A 24386-nucleotide genomic window follows, 5' to 3' on the forward strand; every position below is an offset into this window, starting at 1 on the left:
CCATCAGGAAGCAGGATGTCAGGTTAGCAATTGTCAGGTAAGGTAAAGTTTGCAAAGAAGGAAGTTGACTATTGTTGCGTTTCATAAAGCTCTAACTTGTGAGGAGGAGGCAGTCCAGGCATGGTTGACAAAACTGAGACAAACCCTGAGTGCCCACCTGAGAGAGTGCAACCAGGGTATCATCCAGGGAATCCCGTGAACCGCAGCATATTGCCACAGACAGATTTTCTTCCGACTGGGATGTTACAGCGGTGAGCAAATCAACTAAGGTCAGCAGCTTTGACTTTATGCTGCCAACTGCAACATAAAAATGTTGAAAGTTGCTTGCGTTTCCACGGAAGTCCATCATATAGATCAAGTGTCTCGTCACGGTGCTGAGGCAATGATTATGAACAGCACGGGGCAAGGAAACTTTGTGACAACCTTGAACCTGGCTATCGAGGTTGGCCTATTTGGCTTACGACGCAGGCTAGGTGCGCAAGCATCGCTGATGCCATCGCCCATGTTTTCGGCACTGACGTCGAGCGAACATTTCAGCAATTAGCGAAAACATGTATCCGGCGTTTCGCCTGCATGTTTGGCCAAGTCCAATACATACATCAGTCCACAGTCACGTTGTGGCTCAGGCTGTGCGCTGCAGACACCGTCGAACCATGCCGTCTCACCAGATGCTGGCAATCTTTGTGTCACGTTCGTCGATGTCGACTACCTCAAAATGACAAACACGAGTGACACAGAGCAGCTCTCGCTGAATGTATTATGTGTCGCATCGCTGCATCCAGCGCGAGCGAGTACACAAAGCGCCATGATTGCAATATATATCACGGCGAGAAGAGACTGACAGCGTCGTTGCCACAGGACTCTCAGGGCCTGGGAGCCTCAACATTGGTCAGATAGGATTTACCGCTATCTGATAGACCTGCTCCCAGGCTGTTGAGAAAGCATGTGAAGCCATACACGCGTAAGTTCATTCACGATGAATTTGATGTTCATGTTCAGATTCGCCAATGTCCTCATTTTCGTTCATCGCACGCACCGTGGCAACTTGCACGTTGGTCGCAGTGTATACTTCGACATACTTTCTGAGGAGCAGGAGGTAGCGTGAGCTTCAGTTGTACTATATACAAGTGTTGCGTCACGGGCATACTCGTGCGTAGTCGGCATGTAAGCTTTGAGTTTGGCTGTAGTGCAAGCCGTAACCGTCATGGATAGTCAGCTAACATGGAATCCCACAACTGCCTTCAGCGTCCGCCAGATGCGCTTTGTTCCCATAGGATCTAAGGCTGTACAACTCGACAATTCTTTCCAGCAGGTGCGCAAACAGATGCATGCACCAGGTTACCTCAGTTTGGTCCAATGCCAGTCAGACGTCCCTAGTGGACACTCGGCGATAATGTGGCTCCCACATGGAGATTTGCCGTATTTCTGGGCGTGATTCTTGTTCATCATGCAGACTCTTGGTTGGAGGCAGTCCCATGCCTCTGCTTGTTGCATACCTGTGTGAGACAAACTGTTTTGTCTTTGCCTGCGCCACTGGCGTCACCCCACAACCTCATGAAACGGAACACATGACACATGAGAGTTTCCTTACTCAAACTTTGCTTCCAATACTGCAATATGCAGAACATAAGCATGTGCCATGTGACATTCATGGCAATGTGCTGCACCCCTGAGATGTACACTCGCAGGGGGTTCGCTGACGTCATCAGACTGATGATCAGCAGATATGCCTGCTCATGTATCACGATGATGAAAAGATTATTTCTATGCATTGTGCTGTGGTTTGCGTTCCCTTTGTTGCTTTAGCTTTTGATCATTGAGCCATTTCTCGGCCGTACAAGCGATAGCTCCAGCCCTGACGTGCATGTTGGCAAGTAGGGAGCAGCGGCTGGCTCAGACCATAACAGACCTTTCAACAGGTTCCCAGCACCTGGTAAGAAGGCGGGGGGGGGCCTGCCACCCTTGGCCCCACCATCGGTGAGCCCCCCTTCTGAGGATCCGTCTAAAGGCGTAGAAGAGGATACAGCAAAAGCAGCGAAAGCACAGGGTGGTGTGGGGAGAGGGGTGACACTGTCACAGCTGATAGAGGCCAAGATTCTCAATCCCGGGGGAATCGTCTGCGTCACGTTCCAGAATCAAGCCATGAAGGGTATTCTTCAGCCTGATGGCTGCATCAACTACAACAACGAGGTTTTCACGACGTGCAGCGCGTTTTCGATGACCGTCAAGCGACGGATACAGCCGAGCAAGCAAGGAGATGATGGCTGGACGTCGTGCGTGTACAATGGCAAGCAATTGGCTGAGTATCGAAACATGTTCCTCGAGCAGACGAACCCAGAATGATGTCTGTTCGGGACATCGATGAAATCCAAATTGCCATTCTCACCTGCAGACGCGCTCCGATGCCAATAGGGCATTTTCGCAGAGTGGATGGGTCAACCTGTGCCACTCACCCATGGCACGATGTTGGACTTGGCTATGTCTGCGGAGGCTGAGCTGCAGCCAAATAGCATGTGGGGAGTTCCCAATGCTGGCCCAAACTGTGCTGCGGCATTGGGTTTGACTGCGCATCACCCTACTGTTACGCTCGAGTTCTTTCGTACAGTCTACTGTGGCATTGGTCATTTCTGCCGTCAGCAGTCGCGCAGTGGTGGGGCTCATGAAGAGGACTCTGACTTGATCGGGTGATCCGACGGTTGGCGTCCCTTGAGTTGTTCTCTCTTAGGCCTGAACGCCTCTATCTGGTTGAAGAGGACGGTGAGCTCAACATCTGTGGCCATTCCGTTCTCACGGCACCCTTTCTCCCCGCACTTGACGTGTCGCGACTGTCGTGAGATCGTGTAATGAGTCGGATGGTGTTTGGTATGCACACAGAACCGGCACGCATGCTTTGAGCCAGGCACGAAGCACGAGTGATCAACAACACATATAAAAGCAATCTAGAATGTTGTCTAATTCTTATTCTGCGGTAGTTCACTGGTTCGTGAAAGGCATGTATTGGGTTGCGACATGTGTCCCGAGCGCAGAATTATGAGGTGAGGAAACATGGAGGACGAGGACCAAGCCCTCGCGCTTTCAAGGCGCCTGGTATGTTGTACACGCAAGCAACAAGTCGTAGAAGCGTAAACGCTATATTCTTCAATCCCTTGCCTCGAAGAGTGACCTAGTTCTCGAGTGATTCAGCAGGCTAAACCGCCATTTTGATCATACCAATGCCCAGGACATGTTGTGCCAGCAGAAGAGATGCCGTCATATCCATGGTTCATCTTAATGCGTCACTGCAGGTTGCTCAGAAAGGGGCGTCACTTGCTGGTAAGACGCAACTGGTTCCTCGCAATGTTGCTGGTGGGCTCAGAAAGGTACGAGAACCATGCGATGAGCGGCAACATGTGCACGAAATCGGCTGAAATTCCACGCTTTTTTCTGCTGCGTTATGCCGGCATAAGTGCATCCCTGTTCACGATGCTTCTCAGCGCTGTTGTGCCTTGCTGTTTGAACCCTATACAAGGTTAGATAGACACGCAGATAGCGCTGAGCAGTACCGAACCCAGAGGTGTTGTTTGACTGCCATCTGCAGGTTCACAATCTGATTGAACAGTAACAGGGAATGCCACTCTGTACAGTCCCTGGATACGATGGATAGTGAGGTGGTGACGCCACGGTCGCCATGGCCCATCGGATGCCACAAGGGATGAGCGCCACATACGCCATTAGACTCTGTATACAGAGCATACGAAACCAAGGGGACGTCATCATTCTGTGGGACGATTAATTTCACGAAATTTTTGTCACGGCTGCATCTGACTGAATATTGTTGTGAGACCTCGCTCTCCAGTCGGAAGGGCTGCAGGCCCTCTCCACAAAACTGCGCTGACTCACTTGACAAGCGTGCTGGTCAGTCCACAGCCATCAACGCCATTGTGGATATTGTGGAACATGTGTGAACTTTTGCGCGACAGCAGACCGGACTTGCCGCACGTCTCCCTCTGGTTTTCTGGGGCAAAGGAAAAGAAGTGTTTTTCGCCAGGCAGGGTGATTGATGGGTGCAGACTCCTGCCAATGCATGAGTTGAAGGGACATAGATAGGGGTCGAACCCCATGCTGACGAAACAATGGGGCATAGGCTGCCCAATCGGCACTTTCTGGGGCAGCCCTTCGCCAGACCGTGTAATTTGTGGCTCCGATGCTCAGAAATGCTTGAATTTATAGAACAGAAATGAGGTCGATGCCCATTCTGGCAAAGCACTGTTTCTTGGGCAATATGCCTGAGTGCTTTGAGCGCATGGCAATGGCGGCAAAGGAGACAAAGGCATTGCAATCACAATAAGAGAAACCCACTCTAGGAAACTACACGCAGCATGCTGAGCTGGGGTCTCCCTGCCAGCAAGTCTGTTGATGCGGCTGATATTGACTCAACATCACAGCACTGCTTTGAAGTCACCGTACTCTCACATACAAAGTTACGCTGATGTGCAACTGCAGAGTCAGGCACTGCCACCTCTTGATCAGTCCAGCAAAGCACTTGCTCTCAGGAAGTCAGACGTGGTGCGACCTCTCTCTTTAACCAGTATCAGCCTCTAATAGCAATGAGTCCAGAGTTGAAGGTAGTGGAATGAATCCATGCAGCAAAGTGCATGCAAACACTTGATTCAAACGGCACTACAGCTGTAGCTATCAAGTAAGTACGAGTTGTACAGCATCAGCTTCAATCACCAGGGTACTTTGATGGTGTGTTCCACCAAGCCCGTGTTGACTGAAAGAGCAGCCTTCAACAGGATGGGCAGCCAATCCCGTTATGAAAGGCGAACCGCCCCGCTATGGAACACGTGTTTCAAGGTTGTGAGAGGTTGGTGTTGAAGCGAGCAGGGAGCGTGTTGCGTATGTGCAGGCTGGCAAGGTCTCGATATGGGCAAAGGTTCCAGCTTCAGCCCCAAAGCAAACTCTGCCGACGGTGGTGGTGCCCGCCAAAGCGACTGCGGCCCCGACGCCTGCAGGCCAGTTACCTCTTCGGGGTGGCAAATCAGACCTACCGGCAAAAGACTCAGCAGGGTACTCCAAACAGAAAGACTCCACACATGCTGACTATGCTTACATCGGGTACGCGGCGTCTGCATTCCTCCTTTGACACCGAGGTTTGCATTCCTCGATTGTAAAGCATCCCAGCAAGCCTGCTCACTCTGACTAGCCAGCCTGTCGGTGTCACAGCAAGCAACGGGAGTCCTGAGAGGTTCCATCAGCTGGGCGCTGTCTGCAACATTGTATGCGCTGTTTATTGCATGTACAATGTTGCATATGTATGCAATGCTGCCGTTGTTGCAGCATGGCAGTGGTGAGAATGGCTGCATGGGTATCAAGAGGTGGTGTGAGCTGCATTCGTCGACCAGGTGCTCCTTGCAGGCTGATTCACACGTTGCGGCAGTATCCGAACACCCAGGACTTTGTCTACCTTCGACGCATTGACCGGAACCCGTCAGAGTACAACCCCTACGCCCTGAAAGTCGTGCCGTTTTCCGACGCCGATTCCAAAGACTTCTTTACGCTCTCGGCTCATGGCATCACGTATTATGTCTCTGAAGTCGACTCCGACTTCACCACCCTCGACCAGTGGGAGCGGGAATTGCAGCTCTTCAACGCCCTGAAGAAGCTCCGCCTGCTGCGTATGTTCAGGGTGTGGAAGGTGCACTCACCTCCCAAGCTGCCTAACGTTCCGCCAGACCGTGCAATTTGAGGGCCCAGGTGCCTGAAAATGCATGAATTTGGGGACAGAAAATATAATGGGGTGGAAACGACTCTGGCAAAGCACTGTCGCGGCCTGTGATATCGACGCAATATCGCAACAGTGCTTTGCCAGAATCGGTTTCCATGTCACATGAGTCCCCTGCGCGCTTGATTACCCCTGAGCACACTGCCATTGCGCTCCGTGGCCATACAGAAGCGCATGTCTGGTTCCAACAATGTTCATTTTGTGTATCTAATTGTGCAGGTGTTCACCTTGCTAATGTGCAGCTAACATATGCTTTAGTACAGCCCTAGAAGTTCTCCAATCTGCTGCTTTCTTCACCTTGCATGCATGGCTCACACTCCTGAGAGTCATGGAAGTGAAGAGCTGACAGGTCATCTTCTATAAAAAACCAACCGCAGGCAGTTCGGCAGCACCTATTAGAAAGCACACATATGCATTGTTGTAAACGACACGTCATCTTCATCATAAGCCCTCAGATGTTGCAGTCCACCCCTCGCTAATCTGGCATATACTTCACCTGCAATTCCCGGATCCTAACAAAGTCAAGTGCCTTTACTTTTCTACTCTCGTCTATTGGAGTCATGTGCCGATTGTGTGTTTCCCTGTATTGCCACCCCACGATACTTGTGGCCGGAGTGCAGGGTTTCCGCTTATGGAGCAAAAGTGTGAGAGAGGGCAAGATCGCACGATGCAAGGCGACGCTAAAGAAGGACCTCTTCTTGCTGAATCCTATCTTCCAGCGCTCCATGCTGAAGTTCAATGAGCTCTGCTCTGAGCTCGCCTTGAAGCAGCTGGTGGACCTTGAGCCCGGCCGCACCTACAAGCTTGATGAGTTTATGGAGCAGCAGACAAACCACCAGGAAGCCAGCAAGGAAGCACTCGCAGAGTTTGCCACCTCGGCATTGGATTGTGTGACAGCCGCTTGCCAGGCCAGCTTGGACGAGCTTCAGGGACGACTGGTGGAGGTACGCTTTCGTTTAATGGGATGTATTTTTTCTATGTTAGGTGGAATGTTAGTTGCCCTTGTGGCAGGTTGATCGTGCTGTGGTTGACAACAGGTCGTGACTCAGTGGTCGAGCGCGGCCGAGGTTGGTTTACATCCCTTGTTGATGTCCTCGCCACGCCCTGACCTCGGTCAATCACCAGCGCCACTCCAGGCTGGCCTTATCTTATGGCCGGCATAGCGGGATGTAGCAGGATCCAAAGGCTGCCGTTTGCCTTCGGATGAGCTCACAATAATGGTACAGTACTTCGATATCGGCCACAAATGTAAAGTGGAAGCACTTTGTAGCAGCTGCTCATTGTTGCTCTGACAGAGTGCAGTTCAATGAAAAACAAGAGGAGAAGGGAGCTGTCGACACGGAGAACATGTCCACCAAGCAAAAGATTGCGTCGGAGCGTGACCAGAAGCAGACTCAGAACGACTTTGCCTACACCATGTTTGCAGCAAAGCGCTCGCGCCAGCGCTCCATCATCAGCTTTGTGCGCATGACAGACTACATGTTGGGATCAACACTACATACGCTGCTCATTTCTTCGTGCCAGAGCCTGGTCAAGCTCTTGGACGGCAAGATGTGTGACTTCGACACCGTCACAGCAGCCGAACAGTCAAAGATACAAGAGCTAGAACGCTGCAAAGATGCTGCAGCCGAAGCGGATGAAGTTGCCAAACAGAAGGCTGCGGTATGCATTGACTGCCCGGATGACGACTTGCCTTGCGCCAAAAGCCACCATACTACTGCCCTGAAGACCTGAGATGATGTCTACGGAGCTCATGCGTGTATGCTTGTACTATCCAAGGCACTTGCCTCATTCTTCCCTCGTTCTCGATTTACAGTTGCATGTGATCTGTCTTGAAGCACCTGATATGTTTCCCATGCATTGCCTCGTTATCTCCGGCTACAAGTCCCGGGCCCGTGGCCGAGTCTGGATTGCCTTTCGCCCTGAAGTGAGGTGCTTGAAACATACTCGGCACATCACCCGGCCAGCATAGTTGAAGGTACTGTGAGAACGCTGACAACCAGCCATGAGGGCAGCTGCGTTCCGGTGCCGACCAAAAGATCGACGCTATGCCACGCTTGCTTTCACAAGGGTTAAACGGCCAGATGTGACACATGCAGAAAGCAAAGGAGTCTGGAAGCAAGGAGGCACTGGATGCTGCGGCAGAGGCAGCAGAGCGGGCTGCGGTAGCTCAGGATGCTTTGCAAAAGGCTAAAACCCCTCCAGAGCTTTCCGCGGACAAGAAGGCACTGTTCCAAGTGGATGTCAACGTTTCTGAGGACTGCTCAGAGCTGTTGCTGGCCCCACACTCAGATGATTTCACCGAGAGCCTGGACACGGTCATGAACAATCTCGTGGAAGTCTGCTGCAGGTAAGACATGCTGCCTCCTTTGAAACGCCCCGTTTTACAGCTGGAGCCGTTTGTCGGCGGAGAAACCTTAGGGCTGTGCTATTGGAGCGGCCGCTTGCAGTATGCTCAACACAATTGATACTCACATGGGTGGCCGCAAGTCACTTCTTTCTTCGATTGGCTTCCTGATTTGCTTGCAAGCTGCCAGCACGGTGGATTGGAAAGCCAAGCAAGGCAAGGAAGCTCATGTCCAGTTACACGGACATCAACTGCATCGAACTTCACACCCTCTTGCGTCCTTGCTATTTGTCAAGGAGTGCAAGTCGAGCCGTCCGTTTATGCAGACACAGATTGTATGGATGTGGCAATTCCAGCGTTGAGCGATGAGCACAAATGCTGTTGCTGCTGCAGTGTGGAGCGGATGCTGGAAAATACGGACCTTGTGGAGGGACTGGTCGGCGAGTCAGACGTCGAGGTGTCGACGCCCATGCGAGACATCATCCTCGACGACGACCACGCGGACAAGTGCGCTGAGGCGCGACAGCTCATGGAGACCGCATACGACACGGTGCGGCAGTACGTAAAACGCTACGAGCCATACAGGTGTGTGAGCATTCGTGGCAATCTTCTGCCCTCATGTCTGTACGACGAGTCGAATCATCCACCCCCCCTCTTGTATGTTTGCTCAGCCAGGCGCGTGCATTGCCATGTGCTAAACGTCTTGACCTGATGCAGGTAGATATAAGCTGGATGAGCTGGATGAGCTGGATGAGCTCCTGAAATACCGGATTCTTGGATCCCTGGGATTCGATCCTGGGCACTTTGGGCACTGAAAGGTGTCAAGGCAATCAAACATTCGCGCAAATAATCCCCATACTGTACCCAGGTGGCCAGGGGCTAAGGAAACTTGGCGCAAGTGGGGCACAAGATGTTGTAACGGTACATGCTCTGAGCAGTTGGTAGACAGCTGTGTTGCCATCCAATCGCCACTCCTCACTACATCCAAATGTGCAGGGAAATGGTAGTGAAGGACATGCAGCTGGATGTTGATGCCATGGAGCGCATGTTCCGGGGAAAATTGATGAGTGTCTGGGAGCCCGAGGAAGGCAGCCAAGATGAGGGACCCCCCGAGGGATGGAAGCCGCAACTGCTCGTATCGCTCGACACCTTTGATGAGCTCATGAAGGAGCTGATGTCTGAGATCGCGCAGATGCAGCAGCTCGAGAAGATCAACAACGTCGGCGTCATGCTTGTCGACATTGCGGAGCTCAAGGCCAACCTTCTTCCCAGCCCGACCGATCGCCTCGCAGAACTGCAGGTGGGAATGCAAATTCCACAAGCATAGGTGGAAACACTGTTTCTGCTTGCTACCCGTTACGGATAGCAAACGATCACATCAACAACCATTAACATCAGTCGCAAAGGTTTCTGTAAAGGTTGTCGTCTTTCTGCTGTAGAAGCGATTTAATCCATACAGCACCTGCGCTCACGATAGCGCATCTCACACGAGTCTTGGTCCAAGTAGAGGCCCTCGAGACGATCTCAGGGCTGTTCTGCAGCCACAGAGCAAGTGAGCCTTGCAAGAGCCATCTGCCTAGGACATTGTCGAATCAAGGAAGACATGCGATAGAACCAAAGGAGAAGACATGCAAGGTCAGGCTATGGTGAGTATGGCTGGTCCAGAGACGCCTGCCGCAGGTGATGGCAGCACTGACTTTCATGTAGTAACTAGAGTTGCCCATGTCCATGTGTAAGCCTTAGTGTTTACAAAGAAAACAACGATCGGGCAGTCCAAGTGCGTAGTGTACAAAAAGGGTTCTCTCTCACTCCACGCATTGAAACGGATGGAACCTCAACAAAAGAATAGTGCGATGAGGTGGTGGTGTGAGCGCAGCGCATGCTACCCCATATGGCGTTCAGCATCTTCCAGGCGTTTACTGAGGAGGTGCACTCCGCAACGTTTGCGCTCACAAAGCCAGACAGCGAGGTGGCCAGGTATGTCGAGAAGCTTGAGGTGCTTGGAGAGCTCAAAGCCAACGAGGCCAGCCTAGACCAGAGGTGCAAGGAGATCGATCAACTGTACGACCTCATCACCGAGCACAACATCGAAGTTCCAGACTTTGAGGCAGCTGCAGTTGCAACGCTGGCGACTGACTTTGACGCCCTGAAGAATGCAATCGAGGAGGTATGCAGACCGTGCTCTATGGCCCGTGCTCCAGTGCTTTGCCAGAATGGGTTTCCACCCCCATTTTATCCCAAAAATTTGTGCATATTTGGGCACTGGACCCCAAGAATGACAGGGTCTGGCAAAGCACTGCTGTGCTTAAAGACCGTTCAGACCATGCACATAGTCCACGCGTGTCAACGCATCTCGAGCACATGCAAACCTAAAGATGCCAATGCCCAAGGTGAAGATATAAGACAAGATGTATAAGATATAATAATGATATAAGATATAAGGTGCGAATGTTTGTAAAACGATGCATATCATCATTGACAGGAGTAGGCCCTTGTCGACGGAGACAATATTGGCCCTTCTTGAGCCATCCAACACAGCGGGTACTGCAAGTGAGTGGGTCATCAACCATTCACGGTGTGGAATCACTCTCGCTCTCATGCAGCGAGCACCTTTCCCCCGACCAATGCTAACCATAAAACCTTATCCTGAAAGGTAGAGTAGCAGTAGTAGCAGCAGCACATAAGTGTAAGGAGTAGATTATGTAATCATGCTTGTTTGCTGGCCACGGAAAACAAACAAAGATCAGCGTCCTGCAGGTGGAGGGCATGCGCGACGACAACATGTCCAGGTTCAACCACGCCCTGGACAGCGACTTTGAGATGCTGCAGAAGAACGTCACAGAGGTGCGGAACGCCGCTCAACACGAGATGGTGCTCGACGAGAGCACGGACCAGGCCACAGTGGTCGCGTACCTGTCCGAGATCAAGAGCCGCGTGGATGCCATTGTGGTGGAGCAGAAACGCATCAACCGTTTCCAGAAGGAATTCAAGGTAAGCATTCCCTTCCCATTAATTAAAAGAGCTCCTCAGACAAGTGTGAAACCAGTAACGGCAGCCTGATGTCGATGACATATGTATCCCACTCTCTAACATACATTGCAACATGCACAATGATTTCCATGCGTGAGGGGCCTGACGCCTATGATGATTGTTGCATATCGACTGCCCTCCCCATGTGGTGCATGACGCATGACTGCAATCAATTGCCAGTCTCTCACTCGTGAATCATTGGCATGAGTGTCAGCGACTGGAACAGTGAGGCCCGCTTTTAGTGCACTGCCAGTCACACGAGCGGACGTGATGTCCACACGTCACAGCCTATCTCTCCCAACAGGTAGTCGCCGAGTTCACGTAGCACGCTGGTGATAAATCCAGCCTTGAATGCCACTCCAGAGGACAACGGCATTGCTAGGACGTTGAGCAGAGTTGCTGATGACTGTGTTGCGCAGGCATACAGCTCAAGGTCGGTGTGTTGTTGTTCGCGCATTGGATGATGCATGCCGAGCAGCTCTTCTCATTTGACTCTCAAACCAGTGCAGCAGGTTTTCAGATGCAATGTTGTGCCCGAGGAAGCCTACTCTCAGGCTACAATATGGAGGCATGCAGCCTGATCCGTACAGAACATGATGCCAGCCAGTCGCATTCCAACATGCCAATCTGCAATTCCCAGCCTGAAAATACAACTGTGCCGGCGCTCGGTGGTCAGGATGCTGTAATTCCAGCGGACTACCACGTGGTTCTTCATGAAAGATGATCACTATTCATCCAATGTACTCGCTGTTTAGCAGGCAAAGGGACAGCTACCTAAGTAAGTCGCGTCGCTTGGCATAGGCAAAAAGCATGGGCGGCGGAGCGCTTTTCCAACGCCCTCGCGCTTGCAGGTCGCAGAGTCCAAGTCTGAGGACCTGGGTGACACGGTGGATGAATGCAACATGAAGCTCAACCTGTGGGTGGGATCAGCCGAGTTTGCAGAGGTATGCCAGGAGTGGCGGGACACACTGTTCGAGTCTCTCGACTTCACCGCCATGGAGGAAACTGTAACGAGGTACCACAAGATGTGCTTCAAAATGGAACGAGGACTCCCCCCTAACAAGAAAGTGCCGTTGTTTCGCGAAATGATTGACACACAGAAAAACATGCTGCCGGTCATTCAAGCGCTCGGCAACAAGGCGCTGAAGGAGCGGCACTGGCAGAAGATCGAAGGCATTATTGGCAAACCGCTGCCTCGAGACAAGCCGGAACTGTTCACTCTCGGGTTCTTGCTCGATCTCGACGTTGGCCAGTTCCGAGACGACATCAGCGTTGCGTCGACCGAGGCAACGCAGGAGCAAGCACTTGAGGAGATGCTGGCCAAGATCAATGCCAAGTGGGCTCAGATCGAGTTCACTTGCACGCAGTTCAAGGACTCGAAGGATATGGTCATCTTGACAGGAATCGACGAAGTGACCGTTGCGTTGGAGGACTCCATGGTCACGATGAGCACCATTCTATCATCTAGGTATGTTCAGGAGTGCCTTGAGGGTGGCGCGCAACAAAATTATAGCATGCCGTATCATCGGTCAGGACATCTGAGGTGAGCAGATCTTCCGGATCAGGCCTAAACTCATCATCTCCGACTCCTAACCGTGACCCAAAGCCCCAACACTACTGCATCATGACTCACACACAAAGTCTATACTGATACACTCGATATGCTCCGCACACCACCTCACCTTTCCCTCTCGGTTTTGTGTTGCGGTCTGAGGTGCCTCTTTGGCACGATTGAAACCGGTCACGGCAACCGAACGGTCTCAATATACATGTGAAAGTCGTAAAACCAACGCATCGCCTTGCGTACGATCACACCCTCCGATGGCATGTACGTGCCTTGGCTCCTCGAACCTGGAGTGAGGGCTCGGAGAAGCACAAAATCTGACAGCATCCCGCGGCTGGGTGAAGTCATTGGACGGCCCACCATGAGTACAAGCGTCGGTGCAGGTATGTGGCAGGGATCAGGTATGAGGTGGAGAAGACCGAGAAGGCACTCACCCTCTTCAGCGACACACTCGACGAGTGGCTGGCCGTGCAGAAGAACTGGATGTACTTGGAGAGCATCTTCAGCGCTCCCGACATCCAGAGGCAGCTGCCTGGGCCTGCCAAAGCCTTCCAGTGCGTGGACAAGCAGTTCCGGCAGATCATGCGAGCTGTCAAGGAGCGGCCTCTTGCCCTGCAGGTGTGCACCGACGTTGCATATCTACATCATGGTACCATGGCGGAACATGCATAATACGCATTTACACCGGGCGACCTCAGTAGCTGCATAATGAAGCTGTCATAATGAAAGGACTACATGGGGTATGCGTTGAAGGAAGGAGCAACGTGTTTCATGGTGTCATGAATAAAGGGTTCTGAGCAGGTCGCAGCTTCTGTGCAGCTCAGCCCTGCACAATTCCTGCACCCTTACGCGCACTTTCACTTTACGGCAATCTATTGCAACCCTCAGGGTCTAACAGACTGAAGTTGGTTGTGACGAGACATGGAGACAGGGACATGGTGTGGTTCCCGACTGATTCCTGATCTCCTGACTGCTTTCCTTGATGATCTGCAGGCCGGAACACACCCGTCCTACTTTGAGACGTTTCAAAAAGCCAACCTCACACTTGAGCAGATCCAAAAAGAGCTGGAGGACTATCTCACGATGAAGCGCATGGCTTTCCCACGCTTCTACTTCCTCTCCAACGACGAACTCCTCGAAATACTCGCACAAACCAAGAATGTGCAGGCTGTGCAGCCGCACATGTCCAAATGTTTCGATGGCATCAAGAGCCTCGACTTTGGAGACGATCCAAGCTCAATTAACATCTTTGCCATGAACTCGGCCGAGGGTGAGCGAGTTGCGCTTGGAAACAACCTCAAGGTTTGCACCTATCTATGCTTCGAACGTTTGTTGATCCTGTTTATAAAGGGAACAAGGCCATACCTGCTAGTTATTCTGGGAGTAAGGGTTGCACCTTTACATGCCAGGAAATCTCTGTGATGACCGGCTGAGGGCTGTAATTCTTGCTCGATCGTGTGCTTTGATGAGCCTTCCCCATGACCGAGATTCCTTCTTGCTCCCTTCTATCGATTGCAGAAGGTGCAATTCCTAAGACTGGCATGAACTATGCATGCCAGATGTTGGGCCGCTCAAATATGTCAAAGTTTGGGCTCGTGCATAGGTATATACCTCAAAGATGGTATACACCGATAGCTGTCGGACCACCTGTGGCTGGCTGACTTAATTAGAAACATACAGACCCGCATCATCAGCCTAGATCAGACGGTGTTGCTCATCTACCTGACGGTGGATACGTACAAATACACAGGCACGTGGTGGCGTGGAGACATGGCTTGGCAGCGTTGAGCAAGAAATGCAGCGCTCGCTTGCAAAGTGGGCCAAGGACGGCTACAAAAGCTACGAGACTGAGGAACGCAGCCAGTGGGTGCTGAATCAGCCGGCACAGCTCGTACTCGTCGTGAGTCAGATCTACTGGGTGCAAGGCGTCATCAACGCATTCAACAAAGGCGGCTCCGCAATGACCGAGTACTTCCAGGTCAACCTGCGCAACCTGTCTGACTCGACGCGCCTCGTGCGCGGCGAGCTATCTAAGCTCCACCGCAAGATTCTTGCCGCGCTGATCACGATCGACGTGCACGCGCGCGACATCGTGAACGATCTCATCAAGAACGAAGTTGCCGACACGAACGACTTCAACTGGCAGATGCAGCTACGATACGTCTGGGACGAGGCCGTGGGCGACGTGTTCATTGAGCAAGTCACCGCAAAGTTCCTGTACGCCTACGAGTACCTCGGCGCACAGTCACGCCTCGTTGTGACGCCGATGACCGATCGCTGTTACATGACTCTGACAGGCGCGCTTCACCTCAAGCTTGGAGGAGCCCCTGCAGGCCCTGCAGGTACGGGAAAGACGGAAACGACCAAAGATCTCGGCAAGGCGCTTGGGATCAACTGCGTTGTGTTCAATTGCGGCGACAACCTGGACTACAAGTTCATGGGGAAGTTCTTCTCTGGCGTCGCCCAGGCAGGTGCGTGGGCGTGCTTTGATGAGTTCAACCGTATCGACATCGAGGTGCTTTCGGTCGTCGCTCAGCAGCTCCTGACGATTCAGAACGCGCTCAAGGCAGGCCTCAAGCGCTTCAACTTTGAGGGCCGCGATATCCGGCTCATCGACACCTGTGGGGTCTTCATCACCATGAACCCTGGCTACGCCGGCCGCACTGAGCTGCCGGACAACCTCAAGGCGCTGTTCCGGCCGATGGCCATGATGATTCCGGACTATGCGCTTGTCGCGGAGGTCATGCTCTTCTCGGAGGGTTTCGAGGACTCCAAGACACTCTCGCGCAAGATGGTCAAGCTGTACAAGCTGTCCTCGGAGCAGCTGAGTCAGCAGGACCACTACGATTTCGGCATGCGTGCTCTCAAGTCTGTCCTGGTCATGGCTGGCTCATTGAAGCGTTCTACCCCAAACGTCATTGAGGATGTGGTGCTCATCCGGTGCGTGCAGTGTTTCGCCAGACCCTGTTATTTAATTTCGTGATGCCTGAAAATGCATGGCTTTTGGGGGCAAAACGGGGGTCGAACTCCAATTTGGCACATCTCTGCTTGCGTGGCTTCAGGCTTTTTAGTGCTCAGGAGCAAGCAATGTTCCTATCACGTGATGTTATTCAGAGAATGTTCTCAGAGCAACTTTCTGATTGTGTATACCTCTGCGTCGACATGTGCACAGGGCAAGGGCACACTTCCGTGCTGATCTTTACTTGTCCTCCGATCCCTCCATACTACCATGGCACTGAGCATGTCACACTTTTGCACATTTCCGTGACGAAGACAATGTCGCCGAGCTGGCAGAGGCTCGTGAGTCTGGAAAGCAACAGAGGTAAATATGGCCCACTGTTTGAGTCACGTTTGTCAACTCTCTGGGGTGTGTCATTGTTATTCCTTTTGTCAACTTTCTAGATTCCTCCAACATCGTTCATTACCCCGTAATCTTTTCAGCCTGTTCGATGGTGAGTACCGGGAAAGTGGCCGTGCATGGATGTTGCTCGGCATTGCTCATCAGTGGACTCTGTGCAGGGCCATGCGGGACTCAAATCTGCCAAAGTTTCTGATCGACGACGCAGAGCTGTTCCAGAACATCATCTCGGATCTTTTCCCTGGGGTGGAGGTCCCCGCCAACGATTATGGGGACCTGGCGACAGCAATCCGATGGATCCTGGACGACCGCAACCTGCAGCGCCCGGAGACGTTTGTCATCAAGGTCATTCAGCTGTTTGAGACGCTCAATGTCCGCTTCGGTGTCATGACTGTTGGACCCACAGGTGGGGGTAAGACCACTGTCCTCAGTACTCTTCAAGGCGCTATGACCCGCATGCGCGTCGACATGAAGTCGAAGAATCCCGAATTCCAGGTACCCTTCTTACCTCCCTGCTCCCTCGACAGCAAATGACATTCATTGTGTCTGCAAATATCGCATGATCTCATCATGCACTTTCTCCGCATTGCAACCTGCACTTCCCTCGTTTGTCAAACACGCCTCAAACATGCTGCAGGCCCTCGTCGTGCGTCCTTGAAACTGGGATGCCGACAGATTGTTGGCCACCAGTGCATGACTGGCGGCGAGAGAACTTTAGAGCACTTTAGAGGCGTGCTAACATGCAGCGGTCACCATAGGTAAAGATATTGATGTGTTGATAACACTACCTGTATCTTTGTTGCTTGTTGACTATTTCCTGCCATCATCTATGTGATGTAATGATAAGTTGATAACATTGCCGCATCCACATGGACATCGGCAACTCCTTGGTATCACAATATCTGTGGTGTGCAGACAACGCACCTGTTCACATTCAACCCAAAGTGCATCAAGATGGGCGAGCTGTACGGCGAGTACAACCTGCTGACAAACGAGTGGACGGACGGCTTGGGCTCGACGCTCATCCGAAACGCCGTCATCGACACAACTCCCGACAAAAAGTTTGTCTGCTTCGACGGCCCGGTCGACGCGATCTGGATCGAAAACATGAACACCGTGCTTGACGACAACTGCACGCTGTGCCTGCCCAACGGCGAGCGCATCAAGCTCAACCCGACAACAATGCGGATGCTTTTCGAAGTCCAGGACCTCGCGGTGGCTTCCCCTGCAACGGTGTCGCGTTGTGGGATGGTCTATGTGCCCCCTGAGGAGCTGGGTTGGAGACCGTTCATTCAGACCTGGCTTGCCACAGCGCTGCCATCCGAGGTGCCGGAGGCTTACAAGGCGTTTCTGTGGGAGCTCTTTGACACATACACGGATCGCGTCCTCCTTTGGGTTCGAAAGCACGGCAAAGAGCTCATTGCGTCTGTCGACAATAACCTCACGACCACGATGGCTCGCATCGTGCAGTCGCTCCTGCATCCCCGGCGAGGCCTCAACTTCAAGGTGTGGGCACCGCTCCCTCGCGCCTCTTGTCATGCACGAATTTGTCAACCTGTGCACTCTGAACACGTCCAGAATTCACTTTCCATATCATATCAAGTCCTGTTATAAAGGTCTGTTATCAAGTCCTGTCAGTTTTGCAACGCTGAATGTGCTGCAATATAACCCAGTGTGATTGTTGTGATTGTATCTGTATGCTTTGAGTTTCTCAGATACAACATCGAAGAAGCACTGTCATTGGGTTGAATTGCTCTCCAGCACCTCTACTACAGCCGACCAGCTCAATTGTTCTGAGTCACTGTCGATCCCATTTTGCTCACAAGCAGTTGGTGCATCCATGCCAGTTGTGCCACAGCACGTATTCTGCGAAGGATTCCGCTGCTGTTTATTCATCCACACGCGGCACTGGTATCACCTACCTTACCCGCTGATGTCGCAATCGCACACAAAGCAGTAAATCAATGCGATCACATCAACGCCATCGCACCAATGCCACTGGCGGAGCCCTGCAGGGGACAGACGAAGGCACCCTGAAGAATGCCATCAAGCGCATCTTCCTGTACGCCCTCATCTGGGGTCCAGGAGGCAATCTGGCCGACACAGTGCACGACGCCTTCGATGAGTTCATCCGCGAAGCCTCTGTCGACATCTGCCCGCTTCCAGGGGCAGGCCTCTGCTTCGAGTACTTCGTAGACCTCACCGTTCAGCCCGCCGAGATGCGGAATTGGAAAGACGCTGTGCCGGAGTTTATCTACGATAAAGCAGTCCCGTACTTCTCGATGCTGGTCCCCACCCTCGACACCTGCCGCTTCGGGTATTTGCTCGACGTTTGCCTTGATGTCGAGCGTTCGGTGCTCTTCACAGGCGTGACCGGCGTGGGAAAATCTGTCATCATCGTTGACGCCCTGGAGCAGCTCTCCAAGGCGAAAAACGTCATCCCGTACACCGTCAACTTTTCTGCGCAGAGCTCTGCAAAAGACACGCAGGCCATCATCGAGGCAAAGCTCGAGAAGAAGCGCAAAACGCGCTTCGGAGCCCCTCATGGTAAGCGGCTCGTGTTTTTCATCGACGATGTCAACATGCCGGCTCGCGAGACGTATGGGGCTCAGCCTCCGGTTGAGCTCCTGCGACAGTTCCAGGTGCGGTGTGATGTTGTCATGTGTCACGCACTAACAGCTTCATAAGCCATGGAGCTCTGGTGATGCTTCGAGCCAGTCGCGCAAGCGGTGAGTGCTGCTGCATTTGAAACCCGCTGGATATCAGTAATATGTTTCGTAATTGGTCAAATCACAGCAGCATGTCCACAGAACAGGAAGAAAGCTGGAGATGTGTTGGATAGATATAACACGTGTATATGAAAGCCGGGCTCTGACTCAGCCTCATCCTAGAATCAAGCAGACGAGATGCCGGGGGCAGGAAACATATCTGGAAATAGGCCACAATCCCTGTGCAGATATGACGAGCTGTATGAGTCGTTGTTGTCTGCAAATGCGCTGTGATCCTAGGAAGTGACTGACAACGCATCGCCCTCGGGGGGCAAACGTACGAGTCACCCTCACTCTCTGGGGTATGCTTGACGACATACCCCGCACATGAGTGTAGACCATACGCGGTCCTCAGGCAGTTTGAGGCTCACAAGTGGCGATCATGCAGACTTTCGGGGCTTCTATGACAGGCAGAAGCTGTTCTGGAAGGACATTGAAGACACGACGCTGTGTGCGGCATGTGCTCCCCCAGGAGGCGGTCGTCAGGTCGTTTCGCCGCGCTTCTTCCGTCACTTCACCATGCTGTGTGTGCCCCCCCCCTCGGATGCCTGCACCAAAACGATCCTCTCTGCCATTTTCCGTGGCTTCCTTCAAGACTTTCCCATGGACTTCCGAGACCTCTGCGACCCCGTTGTCAACAGCTCAGTCGAGGTGCGCCATGCAGGCTTCTCAACGGAAACTTCATAACTTAGGACCAAACAACGTTGTGTAGTAACGGGTCCATGGCTCAAAGAGGTTGCCAGTAAGGGTCAAAGACCTGCAACCCCTCGATCTGATGTGCAACTTTCTCCTCTCTGCACGTCTTCTGGTAATATCAGCTTATCTCTCTGGAGCAGCACTGTCTCTGTTCTGTCGGATGTTCAGTGATGTGGACTGTACTTGAGTACTGGAGCCTCACTTCTGCTGCCTTGCTGTTCTTCTCTGAACTTTAATTTTCCTCTTGCATGCCTTCCCTTTGGCCACTATCAATCACAGCAAGTGGCATGTACAGTAAAACCAAGATGTCTGGTGGTCAAAGGGCCTGTTCTTGGGGGGTGCAAGCACTCCCATTAGCTCTCAAACTCCACCAGGCAGTGAACCTGCTGCACCTTGCCATCAACCAAAGGTCATCTACTGACGTACAATGTACCTTACTGCAGGCATACGTTCGCATTTCCGAGGAGCTTTTGCCGACGCCTGCTAAGTCGCACTATACCTTCAACTTGCGCGATCTATCCAAGGTGTTCCAGGGGCTTCTCATGATCGCTCCACAAAACGCCAAGGAGAAGGAGACCATGCTGAGGCTGTGGGTACATGAGAGCATGAGAGTGTTCCACGACCGGCTGATAAACAATGAAGACAAGGACTACTTCAAGCGCATGGTTGCCGAACTCATCAGCAAAAATTCACCATGTCCGCGACCTACGACGAGCTTTTTGTGGACCGGTGTGTCTTTGTTGCTGCTCTGCTTTGCATTGCTTGTGATGCCCTCTTCCATGGCCTGTTTGGTCGGATATTATGGCATGTCTTTCGAGTTTGATTGAAGCGTCCTGCAAGCGGTTGGAACAGGCAATCACACAGCAAGCAGATGCATCCTTGATGGGGAGTAGCCATCCTTTGGTTCTCTGCTCTGTTTTGAAACGTTCATATTCAAGAAACTCTAGGATTTCACGTGCATGCAGAGATGTCTGGCAACATAGATACATGTCAGAATGACCCCAAGTAGCATCTGGGGTGGCCGATGTGCTTGCGGAAGTGCCGTACAAGATGCAGTACAACATCATCATAAGGTGCATCCATCAATACTCAACTGGTCGGCACACACGACATCAAGAAGGTTGATGTGGTTGGGCTGGCTTCGCCTTGCATCGCAGGTCCTCTCGATGAGGCTCAGCAAGTCTGGGTTGCCCTGGGCAACTTTGGTCCACTTTTGGCCGCATATTACATGATGCTGGCCTTTCTTGCTAGGTCAGATGCCCAGCATTGCTGCCAGCTGATTTGACGTCCTCAACGTGCAGACTGATCATCTTTGGGGACTTTTTAAAGATGGGGCTCGACAAGGAAGAGCGCGTGTACGAGGAGCTACCCGAATATTCCAAGCTAACAACGCTGCTCGAGGAGTACCTGGAAGAGTACAACATGGCGAATGCGTCTCAGATGAAGCTAGTCTTCTTCCAAGACGCCCTGGAGCACGTGACAAGGGTGTCTCGCATCTTGAGGCAGCCGCGAGGCAATGCGATGCTTGTGGGCGTAGGAGGCTCAGGGAAACAGAGCCTGACGCGCTTCGCTGCGCACATGGGCGCGTTCAAGTGCGTGAGCATCGAGCTTGCGCGGAACTACGGCATCACTGAGTTCCGAGAAGACCTCAAGAAACTGTACCGCCAGGTGCGCTCTGCCAAGAAGCCACAGACAGCTTACAGCCAGGCGAATGCGTGCGGTTTGTACCAAGGCAATACAAGTGCATGCCATAGGGTGCTGGTGGTAACCTACATGAGATGCATGATACTAAGTGTCAGAAGTCAACTTCTATGTCCAGAAACTTCTGGATGTCAAGAGGTTGCAGATCATGTGAGAAAATGATGATTCAAATGTTTCACCACACAATTACAGCGAAGTGACTAAATTACACGCTCGCATACTGGACCACATTGCATCAAACGCTGCCTTGCAGACCACTCAGGGTAGCAGAAACCCCACAGCATCGAGCATTTGTCGTCCCTCTGTCATGCAAACATGCCTTTGTATCTTGATCGGTTGGTTTACTCATCAGAGCGGTCGCCATGCAGGCCGGCATTGAAGGCAAGAGCACTGTGTTCCTCTTCAGTGACACCCAGATCGTAACTGAGGCGTTCTTGGAGGACATAAACAACATGCTCAACTCTGGAGAGGTTCCTGGAATGTTTGCCCCAGACGAGAAGGACCGCATCGCAGCCGATCTGCGAGAGTGGGTTGACAAGCAGGGCCTCAACACCACCAAGGAAGGTTGCTACTCCGCCTTTATCAACCGCGTGCGGGATAACCTTCACATCGTGCTCGCTATGTCCCCTGTCGGAGAGGCATTCCGTTCCCGCTGCCGCCAGTTCCCCTCGCTCATTAATTGCTGCACGATCGACTGGTACACGGAGTGGCCCGAGGAGGCGCTCACATCCGTCGCTCAAAAGGTGCGCGAAACGCTGTTGAGTCATATTTTAGGATCAGACAGGCTCACAAGTGGCTGCCAACAAAGCTAGCCTTACAATGCATGTAGACACAGGTATCCATACTCAACATCATCTGATATGTTTACTGCACTTGCATCCCTGTGAAGCTCCTGATCCCTGCCAGGCACAAGGAAAGCTTCTCGTACGCACTGGGCCTCAGCAGTGAAGGTGGGCTCGACACCATGTGCCTAGTAAAGGCGTGAGCCCTCTTGTCCACTATCCACTGTGTTTGTTTTCATCGGCGCGCTGAGACGTTGACCTCAACAACACCGTTGGAATGGTAGCCTTTGGTGGGTTTCCAGCTGCTTATTTCGAGGTTTCTGGCATGCCGCAACAAGCACTGTCCGGGCAGCGACAAATGATATCTATTACGTGATTCCACACAAGGTCTAGGTCCAGGGTCTACAAGGCAGGCTGAAGTAACAGCTGACGACGATAATGTATCTTTTTACAACAGTACCGCATCCTCATGGACATCAGCAATTCCAAGAGCTGCTTGGGAACAGGTTCCCCTCAAAATGTCTCAGCTGGCATAAGCCTGCACAGACATGCCGAACCTCTCCAGTGTGTTGAGAATCAAGCCGATCCTCCCGACATCGTGAGTGCTGACAAGCTCAAGCATTGCGTGCAGTTCATGAAGGCAGTAGACCTGGGGGAGGATGAAGTGAGGGCCGCAGTGTGTACCATGTGTGTTTCGATCCATACGTCCGTAAGCCAGGCCTCCGATGCTTTCTTCAACGAGCTGCGACGCAAGTATTACACGACACCCAAGTCGTACCTCGACCTCATCGCCTTGTACGTCTCCCTGCTGCAGGAGAAGCGCAACGAGTTCAACGAAGCCCGAGAGCGCCTCCTCAACGGACTGTACAAGCTGAATGAGACCAACTTGGTGGTAGACTCCATGAAAGCTGAGCTCGGTATGCCTTTCCCTGCCATGTGTATGGGTTGCATGAAAGTGTAAGTCTGGTTCCAGAAAATTTGATGTTCATTATCCAACTGTGTGAGTGCTGATCCAGAAATACTAATGTTCATTATCCAAGTGTGTGATCCAACAGTTGGGCATCCAACTACGCGTTTGTACAGCCCTAGTCATGTGGCCACTGATGATGATGCATCTTTTTACAGCACTACCACAACCACAAGGACATTGGCAACTCCAAGCACTACTTGGGAATCAGTACTATCATTACCATCACCTGAGGCTAGCGTACATGGACCAGCCCTGACCAACCATAGCCTGACCTGACCTGGCCAATGTGTACACCAACCTGTGTTGCACCAACCTAGTTACACCTGAGACACCCTCTGCAGGGGAGTTGCAGCCCATTTTGAATCAGAAAGCTGAGGCAACAGCCATCCTGCTCGAGGTGGTGACCAAGGACCAAGCAGAGGCAGAGAAGGTGAAGGCCGTGGTATCGGTGGAAGCCAAAGAGGTGGAGGCCTTCCAGAAAGAGGTACAAGTGATCGCCGACGATGCAAAGGCCGACCTGGCCGAAGCGATGCCCATCCTAGAGGGCGCTGTCAAGTCTCTCAGCGCCCTCAACAAGGGAGATATCGTGGAGATCAAGTCGTTCTCCAAACCCCCAACGCTCGTGCAGATGACCATGGAGGCCGTCTGCACCCTCAAGCAGGAGAAAGCTGACTGGGACACTGCCAAGAAGGTTCTCTCAGACACCAACTTCATGGAGTCGCTTAAGGCGTTTGACAAGGAGAACATTCCGGATGCTGTCATGAAGAAGCTGAAGAAGTGCGTCTCCTGATGACTCTCACAACAACAACACCAACAATAACAAGCACCGATGGCTGACAGCGGTGACCCTCTGTGCTTTTGTGTCTCAATCGTGATTCCTCCTCAGTTCAGCTTCGTTGCCATCTCACCTTGCATAAAGTCTGGCGCATGTCTCAGTGCTGTGCCAGGTGGGGGTTCCGACCCGCGGTTTCATCAAAAATCATGACTATGATGATGATGAAATGAAGCGCGCTTCGTGAACTCAGCATCGGCCTTTGTAGGGCAGCGGCGTGATGTATCGGCGCTCTCTTCAAGTTCTGGCTCGTGCGAGCGGTCCGCGCGTTCATGACAGGCTTGCCTGTCCCGACCGCTGACGTTCAATGAGCTGTATTGTTTCGAATGTGTTGATGTGGTTGTTTTCGGCCTAAGCCGTAGCTCTTGCTCTTTCTCTGTGCGATGTAATGATGAAATGAAACGTTTTTAAACACTACCGCATCCTCATGGACATTGGCAAGTCCAAGAACTACTTGGGAATCAGTGCTATCATTACCATCACCTGAGACTAGCGTAACTGGACACCTGACTTGACTTGACATGTCTTCTTCATCGTCGTCTTGTACCTTGCAAGCAAGGAGATCAGCCACAGC

The 24386-nt window shown here is 52.2% G+C and overlaps 1 protein-coding gene across 1 annotated transcript; it reads left to right on the forward strand.

Moving 5' to 3' along the window:
- The first annotated feature begins 5335 nt into the window (after window positions 1-5335).
- Window positions 5336-23770, forward strand: LOC149810238 (uncharacterized). Its single transcript, XM_089994348.1, is given in 26 exon segments — window positions 5336-5677; window positions 6385-6708; window positions 6802-6831; window positions 7019-7426; window positions 7864-8114; window positions 8295-8731; window positions 8829-8919; window positions 9108-9411; window positions 9551-9663; window positions 10014-10278; window positions 10869-11102; window positions 11993-12467; window positions 12561-12609; window positions 13089-13323; window positions 13699-14007; window positions 14456-15645; window positions 16225-16558; window positions 16979-17588; window positions 18092-18710; window positions 19206-19464; window positions 20052-20217; window positions 20220-20256; window positions 20829-21195; window positions 21597-21971; window positions 22642-22927; window positions 23322-23770. Coding segments are annotated over 26 exon segments (8559 nt in total).
- The last annotated feature ends 616 nt before the right edge of the window (window positions 23771-24386 follow it).

The sequence above is a fragment of the Nuphar pumila genome, unplaced genomic scaffold, assembly GCF_984573655.1.
Source record: "Nuphar pumila unplaced genomic scaffold, dmNupPumi1.hap1.1 HAP1_SCAFFOLD_435, whole genome shotgun sequence".
NCBI lineage: Eukaryota > Viridiplantae > Streptophyta > Magnoliopsida > Nymphaeales > Nymphaeaceae > Nuphar > Nuphar pumila.